The sequence below is a fragment of the Echeneis naucrates genome, chromosome 13 (genome assembly GCF_900963305.1).
Source record: "Echeneis naucrates chromosome 13, fEcheNa1.1, whole genome shotgun sequence".
NCBI classification, from domain to species: domain Eukaryota; kingdom Metazoa; phylum Chordata; class Actinopteri; order Carangiformes; family Echeneidae; genus Echeneis; species Echeneis naucrates.
In genome coordinates this window covers 17,380,097-17,407,503 of record NC_042523.1, presented here as the reverse complement: position 1 = coordinate 17,407,503, position 27,407 = coordinate 17,380,097, and the positions used below count along the sequence as shown (strand labels likewise).

Here is a 27,407-nt window from a genome sequence, read left to right as displayed (position 1 = left end):
ATGTCCTCGTCGTCGCGCAAGATCTCCTCGGAGTCGTTCAGCAGCTCCGTGGGCTCGGACTGCGGGCTGGAGAGCCCCGGGGGAGACGTAGGGGACGGGGGCTCGGAGCCGGCGGAGGAGACCCGCGGCTGCCCCTTCTCCTCCTTCCCCTCCTCCCACAGAGCGCTGCTCTGGAACGGCCGCAGCCTCACCGACCGGTCGGCGTGCCCGGCGGGCGAGGAGCGCCAAGGACCCGTCGGACCCCACAAGAGGGTGACCCGGAGGAGACGGGTGAACCTGGACTCGCTGGGAGAAAGCCTGAGGAGGCTAACCTCGCCCACGGTAAGACTGCAGCTTGTGTCTTTAGAGCTGCAATCTGACACAAGATACAGGATTTTTTATTATTCCTGAGCAAAGTTGTAGTGTTGGATTCATAGAGACACCTAGTCTGAAAATATTCAGTCAGATTTCAGGCAGTTTGAGGCTGCTGAATGTGTTGTTTAAATGTTTAAGTTATTGATTACCTGTCATATTATGGACAATTAGAGGTTGGCATTATTAACCAAATCAATGACTGTTGGTGTTCAGATCTTACTCAGAATAAACAGGCTCAAGGTATTTCCAGAGTTCAGAGGGGAAACATTTGACACCATGGGAAGGGGCAAATATGGCACCACAGTCGTTCATCAAAATCTCAGACTAAGTCTCTTATTATGAACTGGCATGTGTGAGGTGTGTGTTTAAAAAAAACTCTTTCCATCCTTCACCTCAGAGCCTGAATCATCTGGTAGATTGTATAATAGGCATGCTGTTGTGAGGAAGAGAGCGATACCCATGCCATGTATGTGGATATGTAATGATGAGAGGAGTGTGACGAATGAGCCTGTTACTGTGTTTGTGTGTCTCTGTTCAATCCGTGTCTCAGTTGTATTACTGGCTGTAATGTAATATAGCAGCTATTAGAACTGAGTACAATTGTGATAGATGGCGTGTGATTAGGGCATTTGCTATTGCATAGTTGAAATTTGATTGCATCTCCCGTAATGTGGTCCCTGCTTAACAATGAGATATATTAGGAAGCAGACAGACAAGACATGGACAAAATACAAATGAGGTGGAATGTGAAATTTCACATTAATCAATCAATCACACCATCTTCTTAAAGCAGGAGCCTAATTAAATTATATCAAGGTGAATTACAATTGGAAGTATCGTAAAGACAAGATCCCACATCATCCATTTTTACTTTTATAAAATAATTGTTTACATGTTAGAGAGGTCAAGTAGCTTGTCCTAAAATTAGGAATTCAGTCATTGCAGTAAAAAAAATCTAAATATAAACTGGAATTAAGACATGCGGCTTTGCTGGCTTCAAATGAAGAAATGCAACTTAGTGAACTAATGTTTTAAAATCCTGACGTTATGTGACAACCAGTGATGTTAAAGAGCTCACCTTGTTTAGCCCAAACTTTTGGCCAGAGCATGAAGAAGTCAAATATGTAAAAATGTGATCTTTTGAAACAGGGATATGTGCTCAGCAATACTGAACGGGAACTTTAGTTGCATGTAAGTCACATGATCTTTGTCAAAAAAGAAATCTTTCTTATAAACTGGGCCAACTGGGCCAACCAAGCCCTAAAGGCTAATATTGCTGCCTCAGTGGGGCAGTGATGACTTTGAGACTACAACTCCTGACTGACGCTTCTTTAACGGGGACTTTGAACACAGTACCCAGCCTCCCCTGGGATGGATGAGAAATGCAAGTTGTGAGTTGAAGACCCCAGCGACAGGCATTCACTAAACTGTCCACTCAAAGGTGATGATTCTCGGAGGGGCCTGCACAGACAGAACCTTACAAACAATGAAATCGGATGACGAAAAGTGTGAAGTTAATGTATTTTGGAAAGGGCCAGTTAGCAGCAACCTAATTTCTGGGCTGCAGCTCTATATGGGCTGTGGTTTGCAATAGATCTGTGAGGAGATATGGTAGAGGCAACACTTAAAGACAGGTCAGTGTCACATTCGATAATGATAATATCCAGCATTTACATGTGAGTAATACTATGGATGCATGTATGCATTTGTGAAAGCATTTATTTGTTTGCCTGTAAGTGCAATTATATTATCAGCTGGGCATAAATATATATCTATATTTTAAATATAACACCGGAACAGCCATTATGGTGATGTGCTTTGGTCAGGACATGGAAAGGGTTAATGTCTAAGGTCCTTTTACAGTGTTTCGACACATTAATGCTTCTTCCATCAAAATGACTGCCATATAGATAGATATAGAAGTACATTTCTCAGGCACTGTGAAGTTGGCAGTCAGGTTGAGTCATTAGGTTCACCGATGGGAGATAGTGTGACTGCTACACGAACTCGAGGACAATGTAATAAGTGTGTGTGTGTCTGCGTGAGGAGACTTGTTGAACATGAAAGTGTGTGCTAAAGATTGATAAACTCACACACACAAGCACAGTTACTGAGGATCTGCCTTCGGGCATTACAGTAGTAACGGGTGTGAAGTGTGTCAGTGGTTTGCATGTATGTGGGTTTATCTCACATCTGTATCATTAGGATGTATATCCAAGTGTGTGGTATTGTATATTTGGGTATGATTTGGTGGAATAGGATTGTGTGAGTTTATGATGAGGTAGAAGTGTAATATGAGCGTTGAGGTGTGATGATACCCAGCAGATTTGTCGCAATGTGGTGTCACAATCACATTTTTCTTTCTTTGACATTTATTTCTGTTTTTTGTTCTCTTTTTCTCTTTCTCTGTCATACACACACACACACACACACTGTGACTGCGTGCAGTTGCCTGTTGTTGACTGCAATGGACCATGACAGAGAGAACAGAGCTTGCTCTCTGTGGTTATCTTCACTCTGACCACACTGACCCAGAAGCAACAATACACACGTATGCAAACATTCATTTCTCTCTCAGTTTTGTGTCGACACATAGAAGCTGACCATTAGCTTAGCGAACCATGATGCTGATCAAAAGGGCCAGACTGCTGGCCACAAATTGTAAAAGGGTGGAACAGTTGTGTGTGCTAATGTCTGTAAATCCACTTTCATCTTTCCCATCAAGAATTTTTAAAGCGTAGATTTCTTTTAGGTGGATATAGAATTTACCAGTTGACATTTGCTGTGTGTCTGTGAATATATTCTTTGTGTGATCCATAAATGGGTCAAGTTTCTTGAAATGGTGAAAGAACACGTTGTGCTCCATACCCTCTAATGGTTAGAGGTGAATACCACAGAGGCAGTTTTGAATACTTTGTCAGTCTGTCAACATAATCAAAGTCACAACAGCATAAAATACAGGTTCAAAACCTGGTGTACAAATTTGTGTGATCATGAATACAGAGCTCTTGTGTATCAGTGACTGCTTATTTATTGTAAAAAGCTTTTAGTATTTGATAAAGTGCCATACAAATAAAATGCATCGTATTATTTTTAGTAGCAGTAGTGCTCGTGAAGTACTCATCAGTGTCAACATGCTAATGGATGTTGCAGCAGGTGATGATGTCTCCAGTCATTCTTGACTTGACTGGCCAACTTTTGGGATTTTCAGCAGTTCAGGTCCGGTGAATAATCTCATAACAGAGGTGTCAGCAGAGGTGAATAACCTCAGTTGACAACTCACAAACCCTCTCTTCGTAAAAAGACAGAGTTAGAATAAATAATTCTCTTTTTTTTTTTCAGCCTCAATTTCATAAACACAGTTACATTACACTATGAAAAGTTCAGTAACAAATGGAAAATTTTTAGTGTTCAAAATTTTTCGACAAGTAATATGTCAATTTCAAACAACTCAAACGATAAATACACAGGAATATATATTGTCCTGTGCCTGTAACTGAGGAGAATTGATTTAAATAAGAAAGATAAACATTTTCCTCCATTTTGCTATGATGTATCTATACCATCTTCAACGCAGCTAATGAGAAAGATTTTATGAGTAGCTAAATCAGTCTGTACTACAGTACGGTGTGCGTAGCCGCTCTAAATGATCTAAGTGGAACAAGGATATCCTTAATCACTTCGCTAAATTTAAAAATATTTAAATTCCTCTATATCTAGCCAGAATTTACATTCATTTTTGCCAAGAATGATTGATATCAAATGCATTCAGCCTTTGCATGGATTAACTGCTGGATATAATTAAACATTAAACCCACTCAAGGCCAAATATTTACCCCTGCCATGTCCAGCACGCTGGCTGCATTATACCCATACAAAACTCAATGCAACAGCAACTGCTTTCTCTGCACCTGCTTTATTACTTGCCTACTCTCAGACAGGGGCACCTGATGTGTCTCATGCTGGGATTTATCTCGCAGGATCTCATCTGGTGAATGACTTTCTATTTTCTTTAGTAGCAGTGGAAGGTTTCCAACTGTGCTGAAGCAGCAGCACCTCTTTCTCTGCTGCCAAAGACCAAACCAGTTCATGCTAATAGAAATTTGGAGGAGGAAGATGCAATAAGAAGAGGATATAAAGTGCTGATCAACTGCTTAGTGTGTGTGGGTGTATCTGTGTGTTCTGTGTGTGTGGAGGGAATAAGTCACAAAGAAAGGCGGCGTCACCAAGCGAAAAGTATAACTGAGCCTCGCATAGAAAGAAAGCATTATGCAGCAACAAACTATTGGGGAAATTCATTTTCCCTCCCACCGAAAAGTAAATGAGCCAATAGAAGAGAGAGAGTGATTTGGATTAAGACAATACAGTAGGAACACAAAAAAGACCGGATAGACATAAAGTAAAGTGTGAGTATGTCTCGTAAGGAGACAACTTGAGAGTTTATTCTCCTGGTTGAATCTTTTGTTTTTTTTTTGGAAGATCTTTCCACTACCACTTCTCACCAATCTACAAACTGCCTTTACACAGATTACAGGTTATTTTTTGAATTCCGCTCAAATATGTTTAATTTACTAGTATGATAGGATATGATGTGTGCTCTAAAATCTTATCCCATATCCCACCACCAGGTCTGCTGAATGTACAACAGCAGGAGATTAATGTGTGAGTGGCTCGAGTTGTGTGTACAGTAAACATGCCAGCAATTGTAACAATGCAGACTAATGATGATCTATGTGTACAGTGTGTTTGCGCATGTGTGTGTGTGTGTGTGTGTGTATCTGTTTGGTTCAGCTGTACAGTTTTCTGTGCACATACTACAATGCATGCTCGATGGTAAATGAGTAGCTGAATCAAGGATGCAGTTAGCGGGGACATTGATGAGAAAATATCACTGGAGCATGTGAGCGCACACGTACTGTAGATATTGGTACAACCATGCTAGTCCAAACCAACCACACAAGTCCTGAGTGTTTTCTCTCACAAGTAGCTGGAAAAACTGTGGGCTGTTTGTTTGTTTGTTTGTTAGTTTTTTTCAGATATCAGCTATACACAGCTGCGTGAGTAAAAATCTCATCCTGGTCATGTCGGTTCTGAGTTGATGTGTGGTTCTATGTAGCTAAAAGACAAAATATTTTTCATCAGAAAGACTATACACCTACAGTCTTTCTCTCACCTCCTTGGCTCATTTTTTTATTTTTTTTTTGCTCTACAATGTGTTTTACTTGTTCACTGTCTCTACACACACACACACACACACACACACTACCTCCTGTATCTGTCCAGAATGAGCAGAGGCCTCAAAGTGACCTCTCCAGCTGGCACACTGTGTACTAATGATGAAACTACAGCCCAGAATTTGAGCTACATCACAGATAATCACATTGGACCCACCCTCTCAAGCTTAGACGGTCAGTAATGCAAAATCAACTGACTCCATATATCCCCATGCAGACACACACATTTTTATGTTGGTACTTTTGAAATAATAATAATTATTGCTACATTTGCATTTTTTTTTTTAAACATTTGAAAGTTGGAAGTATAAAAATGAAATCGCAAAAGAAATTAATGATACGAAAAAATACTATGAAACCAACTTAGATGAGAGGAAATTTGAAAACGGATTGTGTAAATTTTTTAATATGTTCTACTTCTTATCCAAATTCAAGGGGCTTTAAAGACAAACCTTTTTATGAGCAACATTTTACGTGTCATAGCAGGAAAAGCATGGGGGGGTTATTAGTAACAGATGGCTATGTTCTATTCAAGTGTCCCATTAGGACCTAACAGTGCGACCGTGAGGCTGCATTTGCAATACCAGGACTGTGACACTGAATCGACTAAATGGAAGCTCGTACTGACAGGGTCGTCATTCTGCTTCGATGTGTGACCTGCTCTCTTAAGCCTTCGCAGCAACAATTATGGTCTCCATAAACAAATATATACTGTATGCCATTGATTTAGAAATGTGAACACTCGTGAACACTGATCTGATGGCAGCGATTCCCCTTCTGTGAATAAATGTATTATTGTATGCATATCAATGCACAATGAGTGCACATTCACACACATACACGTGTACTCGTCTAATGCTGCTGTGCCTTTTTACAGACACAGACTGTTCAGGAGGCTCTACAGCGAACTCTACAATTCTACAGACAGCAAGAGATCAGGTAAGACTGTCTTCTTCACCTGCTGTCTTGTCCTTGTTCTCGTTTATAAATCTCCTTCTTCAGCTGCTCTGTCAGTGTCTGGCTGTCCACCTGCAGTCCCGTCTTGGCATCCCCGTCGTCACACATGCAGATTGGACTTTATTACACTAGTTTATGTTTGTCTCTTTGTGGATGAGACTTGTATGAAATGATACTTCAAAAATGCTGATATGAGTACTAAAACCAACATTATTCTGAGATACAGTATCATTTTTTTCCCAACCTGGGAACAAACAATATTCCCTCTGTAGAACAAATGTGTGAATAATAAATCTGCATGGAGAAGTATGAGAGCTTTGATTGCCCCTTTCTTCATCACCACTGTTGAGAAGACCTTCTCACATATTTCCCATTTTTCCTGTGGATCATCTAAGTGACTGCCAAACATGAACCTGCACAGGCCGATCCAAGTGTCAGGTCACCCTAATCAGAAAAAATAAGTCCTGCTGACAACACAGTTTGGAGTGAAGTGTTATGCAATTGAATGGCTATTGGCATAAAACACCTCAAACAAAAGAAAAAGCCCATGGTACCTCATGTATGTTCACCCTGTTATTTGCTTTTGACCACCTTGTTATATTCACTTTTTTGCTGATCTCATGGCTAAGCATGGCCTGTCCTGTGTGTGTGCCTTTAACAGGTGTCAGGAAGATGGCAGTGAGGAGAGGCGACGAGAGAAGAGAGAGGAGAAGTGTCCATTTCTGGAGAATTCTGGTTCAGAGGAGGATGTCCTGCAAATCCTACAGTACATGGCCACCATCCTGGGTGAGTATGTGCAGTAAAGTAGGATGTATGCATATTAACATGAGAGCGGGGTAAAAACCTACCAACTGATCTACCTATCTACCTCAATGTGTGTGTGGATATACGCTTTGTCATTTTGATTCTGCCTGAGTTGTTTTTGCCACTGCTTTGTTTCGATTGTACCTTTTGTTTTACTACATTCCAGGATCATTTTTCTTTTCCGCACTACGTGTATCTTTCAGTTTTAGGAGTGTTTGTATATATGTGTGTGTGTTGACTCTCCTGCACACATACACACAGGACCACCCACTAGAGGCAACACCTCTAAAACACATTTCAGACAAAAGAAAATGAGAGATACAGTTTCACGGCCTAGCTAGTGTGAATGTACACACAAATATATAATAATTTAGACGCACACACACACTGGATGACTCACTCTGGAGGATTTTACTGTCTCAATGAATATGAATGTGAAAAAAACCTTTCACAAATACACTGTCCTGGTGAGTCACAGTACAACTTCTGGACCATCAAAAACTCTGTAATCTTTCAGCTTATTCTAGTCCTCCTCAACTGTCCTGTGTTTTTGTTGTGCAGAGATACCACCACTGCTTTGACTAAAAGATACCACACGCACAAAAAAAAAAAAAACACAGTTGAATAAATAAAAGCCAAGATCGAATTTGTGGTATGCCGTTGATTCAATTGGTGGAAGCAGTGTATGTATAATTATAGCCTCTCTTTTTGCAGCTTGTTACACAATCAACAACTGGGACAGACGGTTATGAGTAAAGTGGAGCTGACTTGGTGCAGTGTATCCATTCATCCGTCCATTTTATGCTGCTTATCTAGGTGCTAATCATGGAAGCAGACATCATTTCCCCCAGCGAAGTCTTCTAGCTCTTCCTGGGGGATCTCGAAGTTGTTTCCTGGACAGATGTGATAGATAATTCCTGAAGCATGTTCTGGATCAGCCCTGGGATCTCCCCCCAGTTGGACATGCCTGAAATACATCTGCAGGGAAGCCTCCAGGTGGCCTCTGAGCCAAAGATGCTATGTGTGCCTAACCATCCGAAACTGAATCCTCTCAGTTTGTATGACCGAAGTCCTGCTCCGAGCTCCTGTTTTAGGTCCTCACAATGCTGATCAATGTCATGTGACGCCCCCCCCCCAAAAAAAAAAAAAAAAAAAACAAACAACATCCCAATGTCACTGCTCATTACACATCCGTCTGACTGTCACTATCTTTTGCTCCATGTCGTCCTTGTGCATGCGGATGTAAATACAACTTGCTATGATACGCTAATCTTCAAGAGTTCACTTCAGTTTTGGACAGGCATTGTTGTTACCTGTGATGTTCAAGCACATTTTGGGATTGTTCTGGTTTAGTTGTTTTTGGATGTCATGTTTTTTTAGTTCGGGTCTCAGTTTCAGTTTTGCTGAAATCCTTTAAGCTTATCTGTTTTTTGATCATTCAGTCAGTGGGCATGTCACATGATTATTTTATCTATTGTTATTTATATTTGTTATTATAGCAAGGCTTTGATGTTGGATTACTTTGATTTTCTGTTTATTTTTGCATATTTTAAATCTTGATGCTGAGGTAGCTTTGAGTTACATTCAACAATGTAGCTATAACAAGACAATATGTGCATCAAATGTTCAAGTGCATATTTGTGCATATGAAATAATACAGTTTGGTGTGTATCTATATCTGTGATGTTGATATATTATGTGTGTCCTCAATCGAGAGCAATTCTGTTTTTCATCTCCTCCCTCCTAGGAGTCCCATTCTGCGAGCTGCGGGAGCATTTTGGTGAGGAGTTCTTTGGCCTCTGCTTTGAAGAAAATGAACGAGTGCTTCGGGCTGTAGGTGGAAACCTCCAGGACTTCTTCAATGGCTTTGATGCCATTTTGGAACATATTCGCACCTCCACAGGCCGCCGCGCCTCATCTGAGAGCCCTTCTTTCCAGTGCAAGGATCCCCATGAGGAAGGGAAAGGAAGAAGAAAATTGGACAGAGTTGGAGAAAGTGGAGAAAATGGAAGAGGGAAAGTATTACTTCTTCATTGCTTTAATCCCGCTCCTGTTGTTGGATTGGTTATGCCGGGGTTGATCAGAGCTGTTGCCAGGCGTATCTTTCATTCAGAAGTTGAGGTGGAAGAGGTTCCACCTCTAACTCCCTTATTACCCAACGAAGATACGGAACACACAGACGGTGACTCCACATCCGCAACTCCAACTGCATCCCCCAATGCCTCACCGTCACCGTCCTCGTCCCCGTCTCCTCCCTCTCCTTTCCTAACCTCCATTCCTGCCATTTGCCTGTCCTTCCAAATCCAGGAGACATGCGCTCCTTCCCTGTCTTCTCTTCCAAATACTGCTTCAGCGAGTTCCAAAAGGCCCCCACTCTCACTTTCCACCAACCCCAGTGATCTGCGCATTGGCTTGGCCACGTTTTGCCGAGCCTTTCCTTTCCACCTTGTCCTGGGGCCTCGGATGGAGCTTCTGCAGCTTGGAGAAGGACTGAGGAGACAGACGCGCATGGAGCCTCACCGGAGCCTCTCGTTCAGGGACTGTTTTGAGATTGTCTCACCCAAGATGGAGCCTTCTTTTCAGGGCATCCTGTTGAGGCTTGCATCCCCATTTACCATCCGCACCAGGGCCGATACCACACAGGCTGGCACCAAGGAGAAGGTAATGTCAAAAATCGCAGATCACATCATCGTTTAAACTCATGGTACTTACCATGTAGAATTATTGTATTAATATATCCTTATATTGGATATAAGGGCTAGATTAAACTAGAAAAGCAATGGTTTGTATGAGGTGCTATCCTACCATTTGGCTGCACTGTGAATAGACAGCTGTCGTCTCTGTTGGAGGGCATTCATAGCGGTGCCCTCTGTTTCCAAAGCGATCCAGCCACCCAATAGTGTGCTGGCCACCTAACAAGTTTTGGTAATTGCACCATTTTGTGTGTTGGCCTTGGTCACATTATATGATCAATGATAATGAAATTAAAAATATGGTAGATTCGTAGTAAAATAGAAAATTACATAATAAAGTCCTTCCCGCAGAGGTTAAATACCTGGGTCCAACTCTGCTGTTTGTCAGGCGAGTGAGGACTAGTCAGGCCGATGCGTTCCAAACTGATGAAGCCCCTGAGATTAAGAGGCGAAACGTCTTTGACAAACCAGTCCAAAGTCCAGTTGTGTTCGAGTCAATGATGGCCGAATATGACTATGACCTGGATGATAGAGAATACACACAGACATAGTAAAATACACAATTTTCTATTGCACTTTTAACTGAGTGATACTTTGTGCTAGCACTGCTCCATTTTCACACCTAATATATTTCCTCTGTCATCAAAGATCACCTTAAACATGTTATCATCACTGTTCGTTCTGTTATCAAATGAACCCTTGCAGCGCTTCATTCTTTGTTTCAAATGTCACCATTACATGCTAACACACTAGTTTCCATTGTATTATTGGCAGGAGAGTGAATGTCATGACAGAGTGTAGTGCCGAAGGTTGGTGAAGGTGAATCAGTTATTTCCTCACTGACTTTTAGGGAGGCACTCAGTGTGATTGTCTTTTAAGTTTGTTTGTGCCATCTATAATGAAAACCAAACATTTTATTACTGGGCTCTGTATTTGTGACAACCTACATGTTACATCACACCCACTAGCCAGGAAAGGAGTGAGGTCTGAATTGGTTTTAATTTGATAGAAACAATTAATCAATTGGAAGTTTTATGCTGTATCCAGTTCTTTATTGATTGGATGGTCTCCGCAGGCTGTCAGTGACAGCGCCAAACATCCTGATGCTAAACAGAACTGGCAGCCTGGAGAACGATCAGCACAGGCGGGGTTCTCTGCTCTGTATATTTGTATTCGTATGCTCAAGTGTTTAAATACAAAATAGCACTAAAAAAAGTGTGTTTGAACTGAAAAAGTCCTTCCTCGTACGCATAAAAGCGATTCCAAAAGATGCGCATTCTTTTCTTCACCACAAGATTTTTCCAATTTTATGATAACATTTGCTCTGTACCAACTGACCCTTGACTATAGCTTTATTGAGGAACTGCATCGTACAGGGCAAAAAGACATTTTCATATCATGCATTATCTCATAGGTATCTTGTCTAGCTTTGGCAAGTTCTCTGTGCAATGAGAGAAAGAGAGCTGTTAAAATGAAGACAGCGCAGTGCAGCATCTTTCTATGCTTACCTGCTATTTTCGGTCATGCAGCCAAGGCAGGACTGTGAACACAAGTGTGAGTGAATAGAAATGGTATTAGAGGGTATGATGCTAAATCAGTATCCTCTCAGCAAGTTACTTACTTGTCCCACACTCCCTAAACAGCTGTGCCAGTCACAGCGGAGCATAACAAACTGCCTTACAAAATACAGAGACGGCCTGTCCAAAGGGCAAAATGATATCCTTTTCATTGTTCACAAATTCACCACAGGTTTGTTGCCAAAGGTGAAAACCTGCCATTTTTTCCTTGTCGTACTGCACTACCAATACAATTTGCATTGGTAACATATTGTCTGCTATAATTTCCCCTGCATCAAAGGATATATTTAAATCTCTGATTTGAACAAGAGTCCTAAATCCAAACATATTCAGTTGCGTGCCAATTACTTTGCCCGTGGTTGAGAAACTTTACTCAGTCTGACACAAAGTGTGAATTTTGAGCAGTGAGAAAATGTTTATTTGACTGAGCACCCCAGGATTCGTTCAGTCGGGCTTCTCTGATGAAAAAAGATTTAACTTTGGTTTTGCATTAGCCAAACAGATTTTTTGTTTGTTTGTTTGTTTGTTTGTTTTTTCATAGCTTACAACAAAACACAACTATGTATAGTTCATAGATCCCCCACACATGTAAGCAGGTCTATGAAATATTGCACAGCAATCGCCACATGCTTCCCCTTCTCACAGTCTGACCCTGACTAACCCCACAGTCCACCTCCTTTTCTGCTTTTATCTCGTTGCAGCCAGTGTCTCTCATAAATGTATAATATTTTTCCACTCTGTTGCTTATCAACATCTGTTTTTTCCTCACAAATCCTATTTGTTCTCTAACACATTCCCACATTTGTTTTTGTTTTCCTGTTACACATGCTGATGGTAGCTCTACCATTATATTTTAACATTTTTGTGTTTTTGTTGAAGATAGTAAAAGTAGTAAAACAGAGTTTCTTATTTAAATATACAACTTTTATGATTATATTGATTGTTGCCTCACTCTTGTATGTGTGCGTGTGTATGCGTCTTCATCTCCCTTAACTGTCAAGAACCATAGAGTTGTTTTTATTTAATTATTTTAAATAAAACATTCATAAGATTTTAGTTCTATTGGTTTCTAACTGTCTTATATTGGCAATGTTACTGACAGGAAGTCGAGTCGTGTGTGTGTTGTGGGTTTGCTGAGGTATCTTTTTCCTGGTCAATGACTTCAAAATCATGTGTCATCTGCTGCCCACTGGTCTAAAAGGTATTTCAGCACATTCACGCTGTTTTCCCTGAGTCAGTATTGCTGCCTTTTGCTGTTCCATTTTGTGTGTGACAGCTGTGATCATGCCTGAAGTTAAAGTTAGACGCTGCCTCTAAGCTCTAAACTCTTCAAAGGCCTGTGTTGCAGCATGTGCTTGTGGACCAGGGTTGGCGGACATTGTGTTGTTGTTGTTGTTGTTTTTTTTCTGGGCATATGAGTTTTGTATCACCTGGGCAGAGAAGCAGACAAGAGAGAAAAAAAAAGAAAAGGACAGGCTGACATTTTCAAAAGAAAGGGCACCAAGAGAAGGTGACAGACCAAGGTAAAGAGGCCACACCCCCCTGTGCAGCCCAGTGTGTGTGTGTGTGTGTGCGCATTTGAGAGGCCTGTAAAGGATTTTCAGTTTGACATCGTCCAGGGAAATGAGCCGGGCAGTAGACATCCAGAGACTGACTGAAAAGGTCAGATTGCTTCTCTGTCTGCTTGTTGTGAATGCTGTGGTCAGCACATCAGGGAATGTGCACAAAGTGCTGTCAAAGATCCTCCTCCCACCAGCGCATCATCTCATTCATCCTGTTTCCTTCACACTACACTTCCCTCGCAGCAGTCAGTACCTGTGAAGCAGCCTTTGACATACAGTAGCCAGGTTTTTGGATAATTCATCAGAGTTGAAAAAATACATTGAACTTGACAGTAATTACATGAAAAGTAGCTGTTGCATCACATGGCTTGTTTAAGAGGTGATTTTGAACAAACACAGAATTACTTATTTGCAATCTTCAGCATCAGGCCAAACTGTGGATGTAAATGGAGGCGGACAATTTCTTCGTCTTAAAAAATCAAAGTTGACCAAGACAGAGAATCCCTGAATCGCAACACATGCCTCACAGTAGTGATGCTACTGCGGTAAATGTCCCAGAGTTCCCAGACTCTTGGGGTCATTATTCTGGCTTCGTTTCCAGGATAATTCTGTGCTTTTGTTTTTGCTCCTGAAAGTTCACATCTATGTGAATAGCATACCTGGAGCATTAGACCAAACATGTACCAAGAGATGAAGCCTTAACCTCAGCGGCTCTTCAGCAGGACTACTGCTCTTTTCTTTTGTAACGTTTGTGTGCGTAAGAAACCATGAAATCTGCAACGCCATACTTGATATTTAGCAAATTCTACTGTCTTCCACTGATCAGGGTTGACTTTTATGTGCATGTGTGCAGCTGTATTGCTGAGTACAAAGGGAGTCTTTACACTGACGCCACCTTTGATCTGCTTCAAGATAAATCACTGCACCAAAGGTTTGTTTGTTCAGTGAAGAGTGCTTTGAAAACCACTGCCCTCTCTGTCTCAACCTACTCAGAATTTACAAAACGGCCATATGAAAATACAGGGGAGAACGGCAGAGGGGCAGAGGGGTCAGAAGTATGAAGTAATGAACATGAAAGAGATGTTGTAAGTCTGATTCTTGAAACCAAGATGTGGACCAAATTGATCAGAAACTTATTTAAGATGTAGCCAGGCTTTGGGCCCAATGGAGGCCAAAACCATACATTTCTGGAGCATTCTCAAGACCTTTATATCATATATGTAATGTAAGATCCTGTTATATGACACCGTGTGTTTATTTCACAATCTCAGCCTGAAAAATAAAATGAATTATCTGCACATTTGTGATTTTATCTTTAATCTAAGATCAGCACTTCTAAGCTTCTAAGCTGCTGACTCTATCTGAAACAGCACCAAGAACACCCCAAGTCCTTGTTTCTTGCACCCTGTTTGTGTGTGCCTGTTTACTTTTTTGTTCTGTGGCTGCATTAACTACATTTGTAGTCGTGTACGTGTGTGTGTGTGTGTGTGTGTGTGTGTGTGTGTGTGTGTGTGTGTGTGTGTGTGTGTGTGTGTGTGTGTGTGTGTGTGTGTGTGTGTGTGTGTGTGTGTGTGTGTGTGTGTGTGTGTGTGTGTGTGTGGTGTGTGTTGTGTGTGAGAGAGAGAAAGGGAGAGAGGAAGGCTGACTCATTGACTCATTGCTGTTTGGAGCTTGTACTTGTTCATGCAAATGAGTGTTCACATGTAGAGTCTGCTCACAAAAGACAATCCATTAGCTGTCCGTTCCACCTCCCGCTATCCTCCTCTCCACCTCTCTGTCTCTCTGTCAAACCTCCTTTCCAGTTTCTCTCCCCATGTGTGTTCACTATCCTCCCCCTCTCTTTCTGACTCTATTCTTCCTCTCCCCTTTCTCCATTTCATGTGTCTTTCATCCATCTTTTGCCTGTGGTGGCAGTAGCCTGAATATGTATATTATTTTCATGATCTGTAATCTGTGAAATGCACATTAGCATGTGTGCTGCTGCTCACTTCCTACGATTAAATGCCACAAAAACATTCACATAGACAGCACAAGCCTCAAGTGTGCTTCGACACGCAAATTTTGCATGAGTCATGTGGAAAAAAGGACAGTGTCAACGCTTCAGGACATCAATCAATAGAACTTAAAATAGGTGAAATTATCATGCAAAGATGGCTTCAGTGAAATGTGATAAGGAAATGAAAAAGTAAAAAAATTATTTCTTTATAGTTTTTGTCTGCACGCTTTTGTGAGCACACCTATAATTTAATGATAAGCCAGATCAATGAAGAGATTAAATATGCATTAAATACTGTGCATCTACTGGCCATCTGCAGATTTTCTAAGAAAAAAACAGGCTACCACAGACATAAAGGGTTTTAGCGTTTTGATTTTTACTGCATACACCCTCCATACAAATAATTTTTTAATGGCCAAATATATAGTGTTATAAATGTAAATCTAACTATCTGTGAACAGTTTGCTGTGTGTTTTATCTCCTTTTATAAAGGATTTGCCTCCATAAAGTTCAGTCAAGTCCAGTTTTTGTTACATTGTTTTTATTGAGATTTTGCCATCTCATGAGGTTTTCAGAATTGCTATAGTGTTAATATTAATCAGAAAAAATTTTCCATTGACTTTCTGCTTTCGTCCAGCTTTCCCACCTTGTTTCTCTTATCTGTCTGCGCTCATTTCTTTTTCCTAACCATGATTGTTTTGTTCTTCCTTCATTCACTTCCTCTATCTCTGCGCTGTGATGATGGAGATGCAGACAGAAGGGGAGGAGCTGAGTTAAACAGAGACGCACAACTAGGCCAACACAGCTGCCTCCAGGGGTGTGCGAATGTGTGTGTTAGTGTGTTTGTATCCATGCATTAGAGAGAGAAAGACAAAGGTTGTTTTTGTGTGTGTTTTGGAAGAGCAACATAGAGAATGAGATCGACGCAGACACTGGAGCAATTTTTTCAGGTGAACAGCAAGTTGCATCACCAGCACAATCTTTCCTGCTGGTCATTGTTGTACTACTATGAGAAATCAACTAATCAAAAAATAATAAAAAATACATAATCTCTAATTGTAGCTGTCAATGCTGCTTTGCCAAGTTTGTGCTGCAGGAAATCATGCATAGTTTTCAGGACGCAATGTGTGGACTTTATTCAATATGGTGCAAATAGAGATGATAACCTGAATGTGTGCTTGTGTGTTCCCAAGCTCTGTGACTAATAAAATCTTCTCATTATTTATTATTGAAATCAAAATATTTTGTAGGATCAACAGAAATGGTGAAAGTGTGAAGCCACCAAACCTGTATGTTGCCCTGTCTGACTTAAACGAAGCATATTACTGTGTTCCCAGATGCTACACTATTGTAAATGATGGCCAACAGAAAAAAAGAAAGAAAGAAAAATGGAAATTTTGAAACTTACTTTAAAAATGTCTGCTTTACATTAACTGATATAACTGATATAAAAAAAAAAAAAAAAATCTACTCTTATGTTTGGAGACGTGAGCGATAGAGAGAGAATACAGAGACAAACAGAGAATAGTACATTTGTACAAGCTGCTTAAGAATATGTCGTTCATTTTGCATCTGGCTTCCCTTTAATGGTCTCCATGGAGATATTTGATAGTAAGCTCATGTTCCTCCATATTGTCATATATATATATATATATATATATATATATATACATACACTGAATCGTCTTTCAGGGGATAGGTGTGTTTTGAACTCATACCCTGTAGATTAAAAACTGTATATGTGTGTATGTTTGCATGCGTGTTTATATACATGTATGTCAGAGAAGTCAGAGGCAGTATGTGTGTCTCCCTGCTGAATATATTCAGTATTTTCTGTGTAGAGAGATACTATGTGTCTGTGTGTGTGTGTAGATGTAGACTGTATGCATTATGCAGACCTAGGAGAGCCTTGTGCTATAAATAAAACACGGCTGCAATGTGCTCTCTGGCGGAATAATCTATCTGACACTCTGGAGAAAGAGGAAGAGAGAGGGAGGGAATGTGGGGGACAGGAAGAAGAAGAGCTCAGAGAGGAGGAGAGGGAGAAATATAACAACAAGAAGGAAATATTGGTAAAACTAAGAGAGGGAAGGAAAAGGGACAAGAACTGAGGAGAGAGGAATTGTGGGAGGACAGTGGCTCATCCACAGGGCCTCAAGCTGAGTTTGCACCATGAAACAGCCAAGATTCATATTCAAAAGGGCAGTAATGTCTTTCCTCAACATCTCTTTGGGTAATCTGCCACAGATGCTTGTTCCGGTCTCTCGCTTCTGTGTGTTGTGTTGTTGCTCCGTACACCTGTGTAAACCAGGTCCCGCACATATTTGTCATCGTGTATGTATGCTTGTGAGCAAATGCCAAGAAGCTAGTGAGCAAGCATAGGTGGGCAGAGTACACAACTTCACTACTTCAGTAAAAGTACAGATACTCCTTGTAAAATATTACTCCAATACAAGTAAAAGTAGCTTCATCAAAATATTACTTAAGTAAAAGTATAAAAAATGCCTGAGAAAATACAGGAAAGGAAAGTAGCTTCATTGTCATTATACAATACACTGATGTGATTCTGCGACAGACATGTTTATAGCTCAAAAAAAAAAAAAAAAAAAACGGTCTGTGGAGGGATCCGGTCCAGTCTCTAGTCTCTGGAGGGGTTTGGTCCAGTCCAGAGGTCTCCAGCTCCGGTCCTGGATGTTTTAGATGTTTCCTGCTCCAACACACCTGATTCAAATGATCAGCTCGTCTGATCAGGAGTCACTCATTAGCGCAATAAGGAGGAAAATACAAAGTACAAAAGTACAAATACTTAAATACTTAATCTTCACTAAGATCGTATATGCATGACACTACAGGTCAAGTAATTGTTGTTCAAGGACATTTTGATGGATTTCTTCCATATGTAGTTCCCATTTCACTTCCACTTTTATTAAACACACTGCCCATGTAGGTTGTGAAACAAAATAAATTAGATCCTGCCTCTCTAAATTAAATTCAATGTAGCATCCCTATCAGAGTAATCTGCAGTTGTTGTGTTATTTGGTGTGTGTATATAAATAAAATATAAATATCCAAATACCTTTTCTAAAAGAGATCTATAAAAAGTGCTGACTTTTCATTCCACTTTTCTGACTGCTCGCTCTGCCAGGTTATGGAGCTGAAGGGTCAGATGATTCATGTTCCTGAGTCCTGCTCCCTGATGTTTCTGGGCTCACCGCGTGTTGATAAGTTGGAGGAGCTGATGGGCAGGGGTCTCCACCTATCAGACATCCCCATCCATGATGCTACGCGGGATGTTATTCTGGTGGGGGAGCAGGCCAAGGCCCAGGATGGCCTCAAGAAGAGAATGGATAAACTCAAGGTAAAATGGCCGATTGTTGAATCTGGGACTGTTCACATTTACAAAGCTGAGGAAAATTTGTTAATGTTAATAACCTGCAAGATGTTTTATTTCTTTACAGCTTCTTCATATTTTATAAAAACTAAATATTTTTGCAGCAGCTGTTGCATGGGTGAATTTGAAGTGGTGAGATTCACCTACTTTGAATGTAGACACGGTCGTGCTGGGATTACCACTAAACTTTACCAACTTTACCAACGACCATGACATACAGCAATGCACTCTTTGTGCGTCTCCAATCATACGCTGATCTCTGTACTGTTAAATTCATTTATGTTAAGAGACAGAAACCCAAAATACCAAGAGGTTTGGTCACTGTCCATTAATGTCTACAGTTCGTTGTTTACTTGGCAAGTTAGAACCTGTGATCACAACACTAAAAAACACATAAAAACAAAGCAGGCGTAAGTGCATTTCGTAGGTGTTTATTCTAGTTTTAAATCACGTGCAAAAACAGTCACTAACATTAAAAGCACTGCATTAGCTGTACTGAGTGGTTGCCTGTTCAAATCCTTTCAGTCTAAAAGATCACGACTCCTGAGACTTGCTCTCATATTTGTCTTTCAAAGTACTCTCGAGCAAGTCGCTGCGTCTCGACCCGATCCTGTTTAACTGCTCACTGCATCACACCCTCATTGTAACTACTCCCTGAGGCCACTTGTATAAATAGCTGTATCTTATTTGACAGGCCTGGTTAAACAATCGTATTGCACTGCATCAGACAGACTTGGCATCAAGAGGCTTGCCTACAGACACAAATAAGCATATGGAGATGCACATAATGAAAGATAAATCCAAGTAATACATGAATGTGGTCACACACACGGCAGCAGTTTTAATTTGGTGCAGTACTCCCACATTTCAGCATCGCTTACATCAAAGCAAAGCAGAGAGAACAAAACCTCATAATCTCCTTCCTATCCCCAGGCCACATTAGAACGGACTCACCAGGCACTGGAGGAGGAAAAGAGGAGAACTGTGGATCTCCTGTATTCCATATTTCCAGGTGATGTGGCGCAGAAACTGTGGCAGGGCCAGCCAGTGCCTGCGCGCAAATTTGATGACGTCACCATGCTGTTCTCAGACATCGTGGGATTTACTGCTGTTTGTGCCCAGTGCACACCCATGCAGGTCATTTCCATGCTGAACGAGCTTTACACACGCTTTGACTACCAATGTGGCATTCTGGATGTCTATAAGGTCAGTGGACAGAAAGATGCACACGTTTGCTGTATACACACAGTGATACCAGATGGCATGCAGGGGCAGTCTAGACTGGGAAACAATGGCGTCACAACCAGAAAGAAGTGTTAGCGGCCTGGGAATGCCAAAAAAATGTCATGGCCTGTGCAGAAGAAGGTCATTATTGAACAGTAATTGTTTTCCTGGAAGTGACAGTTTCCCATCCCTCATTTCTTGGGGTCTTTAAAGTGTTTTGTTAGAGTGTGTGCGTATGTGAGTGTGTTGTGGAAAAAGTAACTGATTAATGGCCAGTCTGTCTGAGCTTAACAAGGATGTGTCAATATTGTCCATCTGACAGAGTGGCTTTGGGCCTCATTACTGTCGTCACTGTGGTCTGTTGTCTTTCCTCCTCCCCCTCCTCATCATCATCCTTACCTTCAATCATCGGATCCCTTTTTTCTCTTAACCCTTTCACACTTACTTCTCTCTGTTGTCACCTTTGCCATCATCTTTCCTCTTTCTCATTACCTCAGGCCCTGTGATGACAACATGTACTTTCTGAACACACGTGAAAGGATTTATGTGTTTATCTGTGGAGTGTGATGTATAAAAGGTAAAGCAGGAACAGGAGGACATGGCATGGAGACTGAGGTGCTCATATGGGGCCATTGTCATGGTCAATGTTGAAATGATTTAGCTGGTGTTTGGCCTTAAGGAGAACAGTTTGTCGCTTCTTTTTTTTCCCCCCTTCCTTTTCACCCCATGTGACATTTACGCAGATTTTTGTCAGCTGTTATGTCATCAAGATCTGTCATCACTTGCCAATAAAAATTATGCTTACTCTTTGGTTTTTTTTCACATTAGCTTATTTGGCTTTGGGGAATAATTCTCCTCAACAAGGAAACTCCCTACTATGGTCATATCTGGCGTTGTAAGGCTGACAGGGACCAGGAATGATTTGGCTTTATGAAAATGCTCCCAAAGTCTTACTTTAGACTAAGTACAGTCAGAGTTGTAATGAATAACAACAACCAAGAGAGAGAAAAAGATGTTCTAGTGCTTCTATCACAAAGGATTTGCTTTCGATGTTTGTTATGATCTGGATACGCCATGAGTTGTTCAGTTGCTACTGAGTTTCACACAACAGCATTACATTCACGACCACAGTTACTAATTTCCGTTTCCGCCCCTCCATCTCTATTCTTCGTACAGATCGAAACAATAGGGGATGCGTACTGTGTGGCAGGAGGACTTCACAAGAAGGTCGATAGTCATGCAAGGCCAATTGCACACATGGCTCTGAAGATGATGGAGCTTTCTGAGGAAGTGTTGACCCCTGATGGGAAACCAATCAAGGTAGGTTTTCTTTCATGCAGTGTCTCAGGCAGTAATGACCAGAGAATTGGCATAAGGTTGATAGTTACAATGGTCTGTCCAGGCTGCAGTTCCAAGTTGGGAGCATTCAATGAAACTGGCTCTAAAAACCCTAATGCCTATTTTTGTAAAGCCTCTCCACTGTTAGTGCGCCAAAACAAGAGATAGAGGTAAGACTATATTTATTACATTGAAAGTTGTGCAGAAACTTGGACACAAAATGTTTCTGACTGGGAAAAGGGTGAGTAGATAATACATTTTTGGCAACTTGAACTTCAGAGTGTGCATGAGAGCATGTTGGATTTGGCCTACTGGCCAAAACAACCAATTTTTAAACCTTAATGCAGCCTAAAAAAGACATTTAGTTCACTTACCATGCATGACATAAAACGTTTAGAGCTACATGTTTGAGAAGCTGGAAACAGTGGTATTTGACTACTAAAGTAGTCGTCGATATAATTTTCTGAATGAATTATTAATCATCTAATTGTTACAGTGTAATTGTAAATTATCCAAATAGATGTATCTGATTATACCTAACAGTTTGCAATTTTCTGGTTCTGAATATGTTTGTGCAGGTATTTGCACATTCTTGACTAATTCAGGATGTAGACTGTTTGGTCTGTGTTATTATGGTATGGTCAGTATTTGATAGCTGAACTGACAGATGGATGAATGGCAAATAACGCATGACGTGTGTCTCTGTGTGTGCTGGTTGTCAGTTGTATAGGCTGTGCTCGATCATAGTCTGACTCTCTTTTTAAATTTGGACTTGATTTTTGTTGCACGAAGATGACGTATGACGACATGCTGTCGCTGAGCTTCCAGTGTATTCCCATAACACAACCTCCCAATGGGTCCTTGATACTGTTACAGGAAGCATGTTTTCAAATGGTTTACTCTTTTTTCTAGTTTATGCTCAGTATTGGACATAAATTTGCTTCATTTTCTTTCTGGACAGCATGCAATATAACAAGCTCCTTTTGTTTTGTCTTATTCTGTCATTGTTTATTTTGTACGATTGCCGTGGGACACTGAAATCACTTAACATGGTATGTTAAGTTTCAAAGGCAGAGCTGTTTTTCCTCAGATGCTCTGCAGCTGGTGTTATGGGTGTTGAGTCCAACTTAGGCAGGTACTATCATTGTTTAGTTTGTGCTATCATAGTTACATTCACACAACTTAATGTCATTTCGTCGTGCTGTGCTACACTGGTCTACGGTAAGAAACCTTGAAATCCTTTTTGACCAGCTTATGTCCTTTATGTCCTTTACTCTTCACACATGAAAACATGAAACATGAAAGTCTGAGACAGTGTCTACATTTATGCCATTCTTGTGTCATAATTCACAAAAGTGAATTTATTAACTTAGCATTTTGTCTCTTCAGTAGTTTGTGCCTCTCCTTACTGTCCTGCTCTCTCTGTGCTCATTTTTACAAATCCAGCCACCCCCACAACCCTCATCCTTCTTCTTATTATTATTGACAACACCATGACCCATGATTTCAATTGCTATTACTATTTCCATAGCAATCAGCAGTTAGTACAGCTATAACTGGCTCTGAGCAAACCAGAGAAAAGGTGATGAAGTATGGAGGGAAGTGAAAAGGCACAGCCAAGGGAACTGAGCTTAAATCTCTCAGGTTAATTTAGTGGAATGAAAAAAGGGACATCATTTTTTTTTTCTGTCCTCAAGTCCAGGCTCAAGTGAAGATCAGCCATCCCTCTTACTCTACCATGACAGATTTCCAGGTCAGGCTCCTAATATACAATGATATAAATATTAGTCAAAGTCATACACTAAGTTGTATTTTGGCTCTGGTTTGGCCCCTGACAAACACACTTTTGCTACTTCTGTTTCTTTTGGTAAAAACCATAATGGTCTGCCATTTCAAGATATTTACAACTTGTTTTTTATGCACTTGGAAGCATAAAATAAAATCGGGCCTTCTTTAAAAATATTCATACAGAATGACAAAATGAAGGCGGCTGAGAGAGAATAACAGGCAGGACACTCCGCTGTGAACTGCTGCGTGTCCAACACTGCTCATTTGTCTCAAAATAGAAAGGCCTTGCCAAGCATTTTTGGCCTGCTCTCTTGCACTTTTCCACTTTCTCTCTCTGCCCCCAACCCCCAACTCTTTCCTCTGCAGCCTCTCTTTAACCCCATCCTTTTAATTTCTCCTTCAAAGCCACTGGATTTGTTTTTCTATACCTTGGACCTCTTCCTTTTTAAATTTTAACTCTGTTCACTTCATGTTGGTATGAAGAAGAGTTATAGAGATATTCAGCACTTCAGTGTGATAAATCCTGGTCAGTAAGTGCACTCAGCCCCAGCCAATGTTACATTATTTGTTATGCAAACTAGCATGGGAGCTGTCAGAGATGGTTTAGTGAGAAAATCAGGATCGAGGGACATGGAGATAAATATACAGAAGAGTGAGGTGTCAAGAGATAAACTCATTAAAAAACAAACAAACATTGTTTTCATCTATCTTTCTGCATCAGTATGAGCCATGTCGCATGATTTTTGCATCTGTGTGTATGAGGGAGTTTAGGAGTAGGCGAATGGGTGTTGATATCAGGGATGCAATGCCAATGTTGTTATGGTTTTTACACACTATAGCACCCTCTATACTGCACTTTCTTCACTGCATTATTTTTCATTTGCATGAAACTATTGCTGTTAAAAAATTCAGTTCTGAGCACCTTAAGCTCTGCAGTGCATTTTGTGCACATTATCTCCCATCCTGTTCTTCACATGCTGCTGTGAAGGCATCAAGGAAACTGCTTTAGCACAATAGCAGTTCGATTAAATAACTGTTGACGGGATTGCATTCAAATTATTAGATTACATGCAAGACAAGAATTGTGCTTTCAGTGTTATTATACATTATCAAACCAAATAAGGGGACAATTTTAGTATAATACGAAGGACCTGCGGACCCTTTGGTGCTGTAAATAACCAGCCATTTTTTATTTTCCATTAATTAAATAATCAATTAATCAATCAAATAGTAGTTTATTCTGTAAAGTTACCGTATATAAAATAGAGAATAGCTGTAAAAATCACATTTGAGAAGTATAGGCCGGTATAAAATTGTTAGACAAATAGTTTTTATTTTTTAACTACAACCAATGAATTAATCAAGTGTGTAACTCAGGATGGAAAACCATGAAGCGACTTTCTATTCTGATTGGTTTTCCGTCCCTTTGCCTGCTCATTGGATTGCTTAGACCCATGTGCTGTACATGCTGACTCACAGCGAAAAAGGAGGGGAAGAGTGTATGTGAATGCTACCCTGTCTGTGTTTTGAGACCAGAGAAATGAAGAGGTGAGTGGGTGCTGCATACAGATTTGTTTGTATGCTCCTGTGAGTGGTTGTCTGTTGTGGAGACAGGTAGACAAGTGCACGGCCATCTGTAAGCAGTTTTGCAGAGAAATAGGTCACGGTGGTGCACCTACAGGCCTGTTCTCTCTTTCTGGTTGTCTTTATCTTGCCTCCAGTGATGTCAAAGTTTTGCCTTCTAATTATCGCTCCCCCCCCCAACCACATGCTTCTCCATTGTCATCTGTAACTTTCCTTTTGTCCTTCCGTCTCTCCGTGCTCTTTCTACCTCACTACCCTGTCATCTGCTGTTGCCATGACAACCTCACAGTGTGCTGGCATGCATACAGTGGTGTTGGTTACCAAGATGATGAGATGCTCAAGTAAAGCATTAGATGTGTACCTGGATCCTCTGGTTTTTCTGCGCCTGAGTGTGTGCACGTGCTGGATGTGTGATGACTTGTTCCCAAGTGGAGGAAATCAATAGTTGGTCAAGAGGCCATGAAGTGGGATGGTCAAACTGGAATGATGGCTCAATAGCTTTGATGCTTCCTGCATTTTTATAGACCATTTATAGATTCATATTTCAGCAAAGCTATAATATGGGCACCATTTTGCTGTCCTATATATATAATTAAGTGAAGATGGAAGCAATCTTTGTTTGTTAAATTGCTCTCTCTCACTCTTGCCATTTTAAGATTTTCCTCGCTTACAATCTGCTGCCGCAGGATATCAGATTATAATAAGAACAGCAACCTAAATGATTGCTACAGGGCATCTTTCATCCGGCGGATCAACAGACTTGCTGTTCGAATCAAGATGGCCTTGTTGTTGCAGAATAATCATTGTGGGAATGAAAGCTATCAGTCTGTTGGGAATATGTAATTCAATTACATTGACAACATGGTCGGTTAAATTGTGGTACAGGTTACACTTATTGCCCTCGAGCTCTTGTCACTCAAAGCAAGACAGGATGAGATGATGACAGTCAACATGCATGAACACAAGAAAGAATTCCACAAAGACACAATAAATACAGCTGCTGCATAACTTAAATTTTTGGGCCATTTGCATATGTCTTTTCAAGAAATATGCATGAAGCTCTGTTTAGATTCTTGTTTTTCTCTAATCTCTCTACATTGGTTCTAATTACTAACCCCCCCCCCCCCCCCCCCCCACCTCGCCTCCCTTTCTCTTCCAGCTAAGGATAGGTATCCACACAGGGTCAGTGTTGGCAGGTGTGGTGGGGGTTAAAATGCCACGTTATTGCCTGTTCGGGAACAATGTGACTCTGGCCAGCAAGTTTGAATCGGGGAGCCATCCAAGGTGTATCAACGTTAGTCCCACAACTTACCAGTAAGTGGCTGCAGAATGCAGACAGTACGCACAAATAAGCATGTAAGCATGGATATTGTCTTGCATTAAATCATACACCCATTATTTTTTGTGGAATAAGATCCTCTTATGGACATGCAGCATGCAATGATTATTTGCAAATCACTTGAGTTCAGAAATATATGTGCATGTGTTTTCAGTATTCATTAATAATATTTTTTCTCTCTCCTTCTTTTCTCTTCTCAACAGGTTGCTGAAAGATGACCGTTCTTTTTCGTTTGTACCTCGTTCACGACTGGAACTCCCTGAGAATTTTCCCAAAGAGATCCCTGGGACATGTTACTTCCTGGAGGTGGGGACGTCTCACAGTCACGCCTCACTGACCAGCTCTCGCTCCGCTCCCCCGGCCTCTATGAGGAAAGTCTCCTATAGCATTGGGACCATGTTTCTAAGAGAAACAAGTTTGTAGGTTGCATACACAGACTGAAATGAACAGATACACGCGCATTATATACGAGGCTGGATTTGAACCTGGGAAACATGCATCCTGGGAAGTGATCACTTGGATCTTTGGATATGCAACTGTATTAAATGAAAACAGATTCAGGTGTATGGGATGGCCTGTCAAACTTGAAGCACAGCAATGTTGTCCTCATAGTTGGAAAAGAGCAACACGCTTTCATCCCCCCTGTGCCAGGGAAATATGGTTCAAATGAGCTTGTCTCACACGGACACTTGCTGGAGGAAGTGTACTGATCAGGCAATTAGTCAAGAAACCTAAATATGAAACTTAATATCTGGCTGGATTTCTCAGCTCAAGGAGTCCAGCCCTCTTCAGTGATTCTCTCTCCTAAATGTTCCCCTCACTGAGGTATACAGGCAACAATTCCTGGAGAAAACCTGGAGAGAGATCATTTACACAACCACTGTTGCACTCATTAGCAATGGAATTGCGCAAATAGAACAAATCCACTTTCCATTCGCAAAGTAGATGCGGAGGAATAAACCTGTATGGACTTTAGGGACACAGACATCTGCCGTGCATCTTGGGGGCTCATAAAAGGAAGACCACTGCTGAGGAGCAATTCAACCCTGCTTCCTCTCCTTTCCATTGTCCCTAAATCATGTCATGCTTTACTTGGCATACTCCCAAATTCTGATGCTGGTTACATTCATCTGTCAATCTAACAAGAGTTGCTTAGGGTGGGAAGAGATAATGAGGCACAGATAAGAAGATAAAGGTCATCAGACAGCAAAAGCTGAAAATGTAAAGATGATCTTAGAGCCTTTTCTGCTTCCAACCCACAACAAAATATAAGCAACAACAATCCAGCCACGTCATTGCAGGTAATTTATTTAGAACAGAAAATTACTCTTAGCTCAGTGCCTTTTTACTGATCAAATCAGGACAAACACAAGATGGATTCATTTTAAATATTTGGGGGAAAAAAAAATATAAAACAAAACAAGGAGCACGTCATTTATCATGTTATGAGATATCTCAATGGCATTGATTTGTCATTAGCTATACAGAGTGAAATATTTCTGTGAGAAAATGTGCCAAAGTTCATCAGCTGCAACTGAATTAATGATCCTACCTGTCAGGAGAACC

General features: G+C 40.8%; 1 protein-coding gene across 1 annotated transcript; it reads left to right on the top strand.

Moving 5' to 3' along the window:
• gucy1a2 (guanylate cyclase 1, soluble, alpha 2) lies at nucleotides 1–26,906 on the top strand. Its single transcript, XM_029517967.1, has 9 exons — nucleotides 1–321; nucleotides 6,466–6,527; nucleotides 7,207–7,331; nucleotides 9,097–10,010; nucleotides 18,323–18,535; nucleotides 19,502–19,774; nucleotides 20,969–21,112; nucleotides 25,662–25,816; nucleotides 26,045–26,906. Exons 1-9 carry the CDS (start codon nucleotides 1–3, stop codon nucleotides 26,262–26,264), a joined length of 2,427 nt encoding a protein of 808 aa, XP_029373827.1. The 3' UTR covers nucleotides 26,265–26,906.
• Nucleotides 26,907–27,407: the final 501 nt, after the last annotated feature.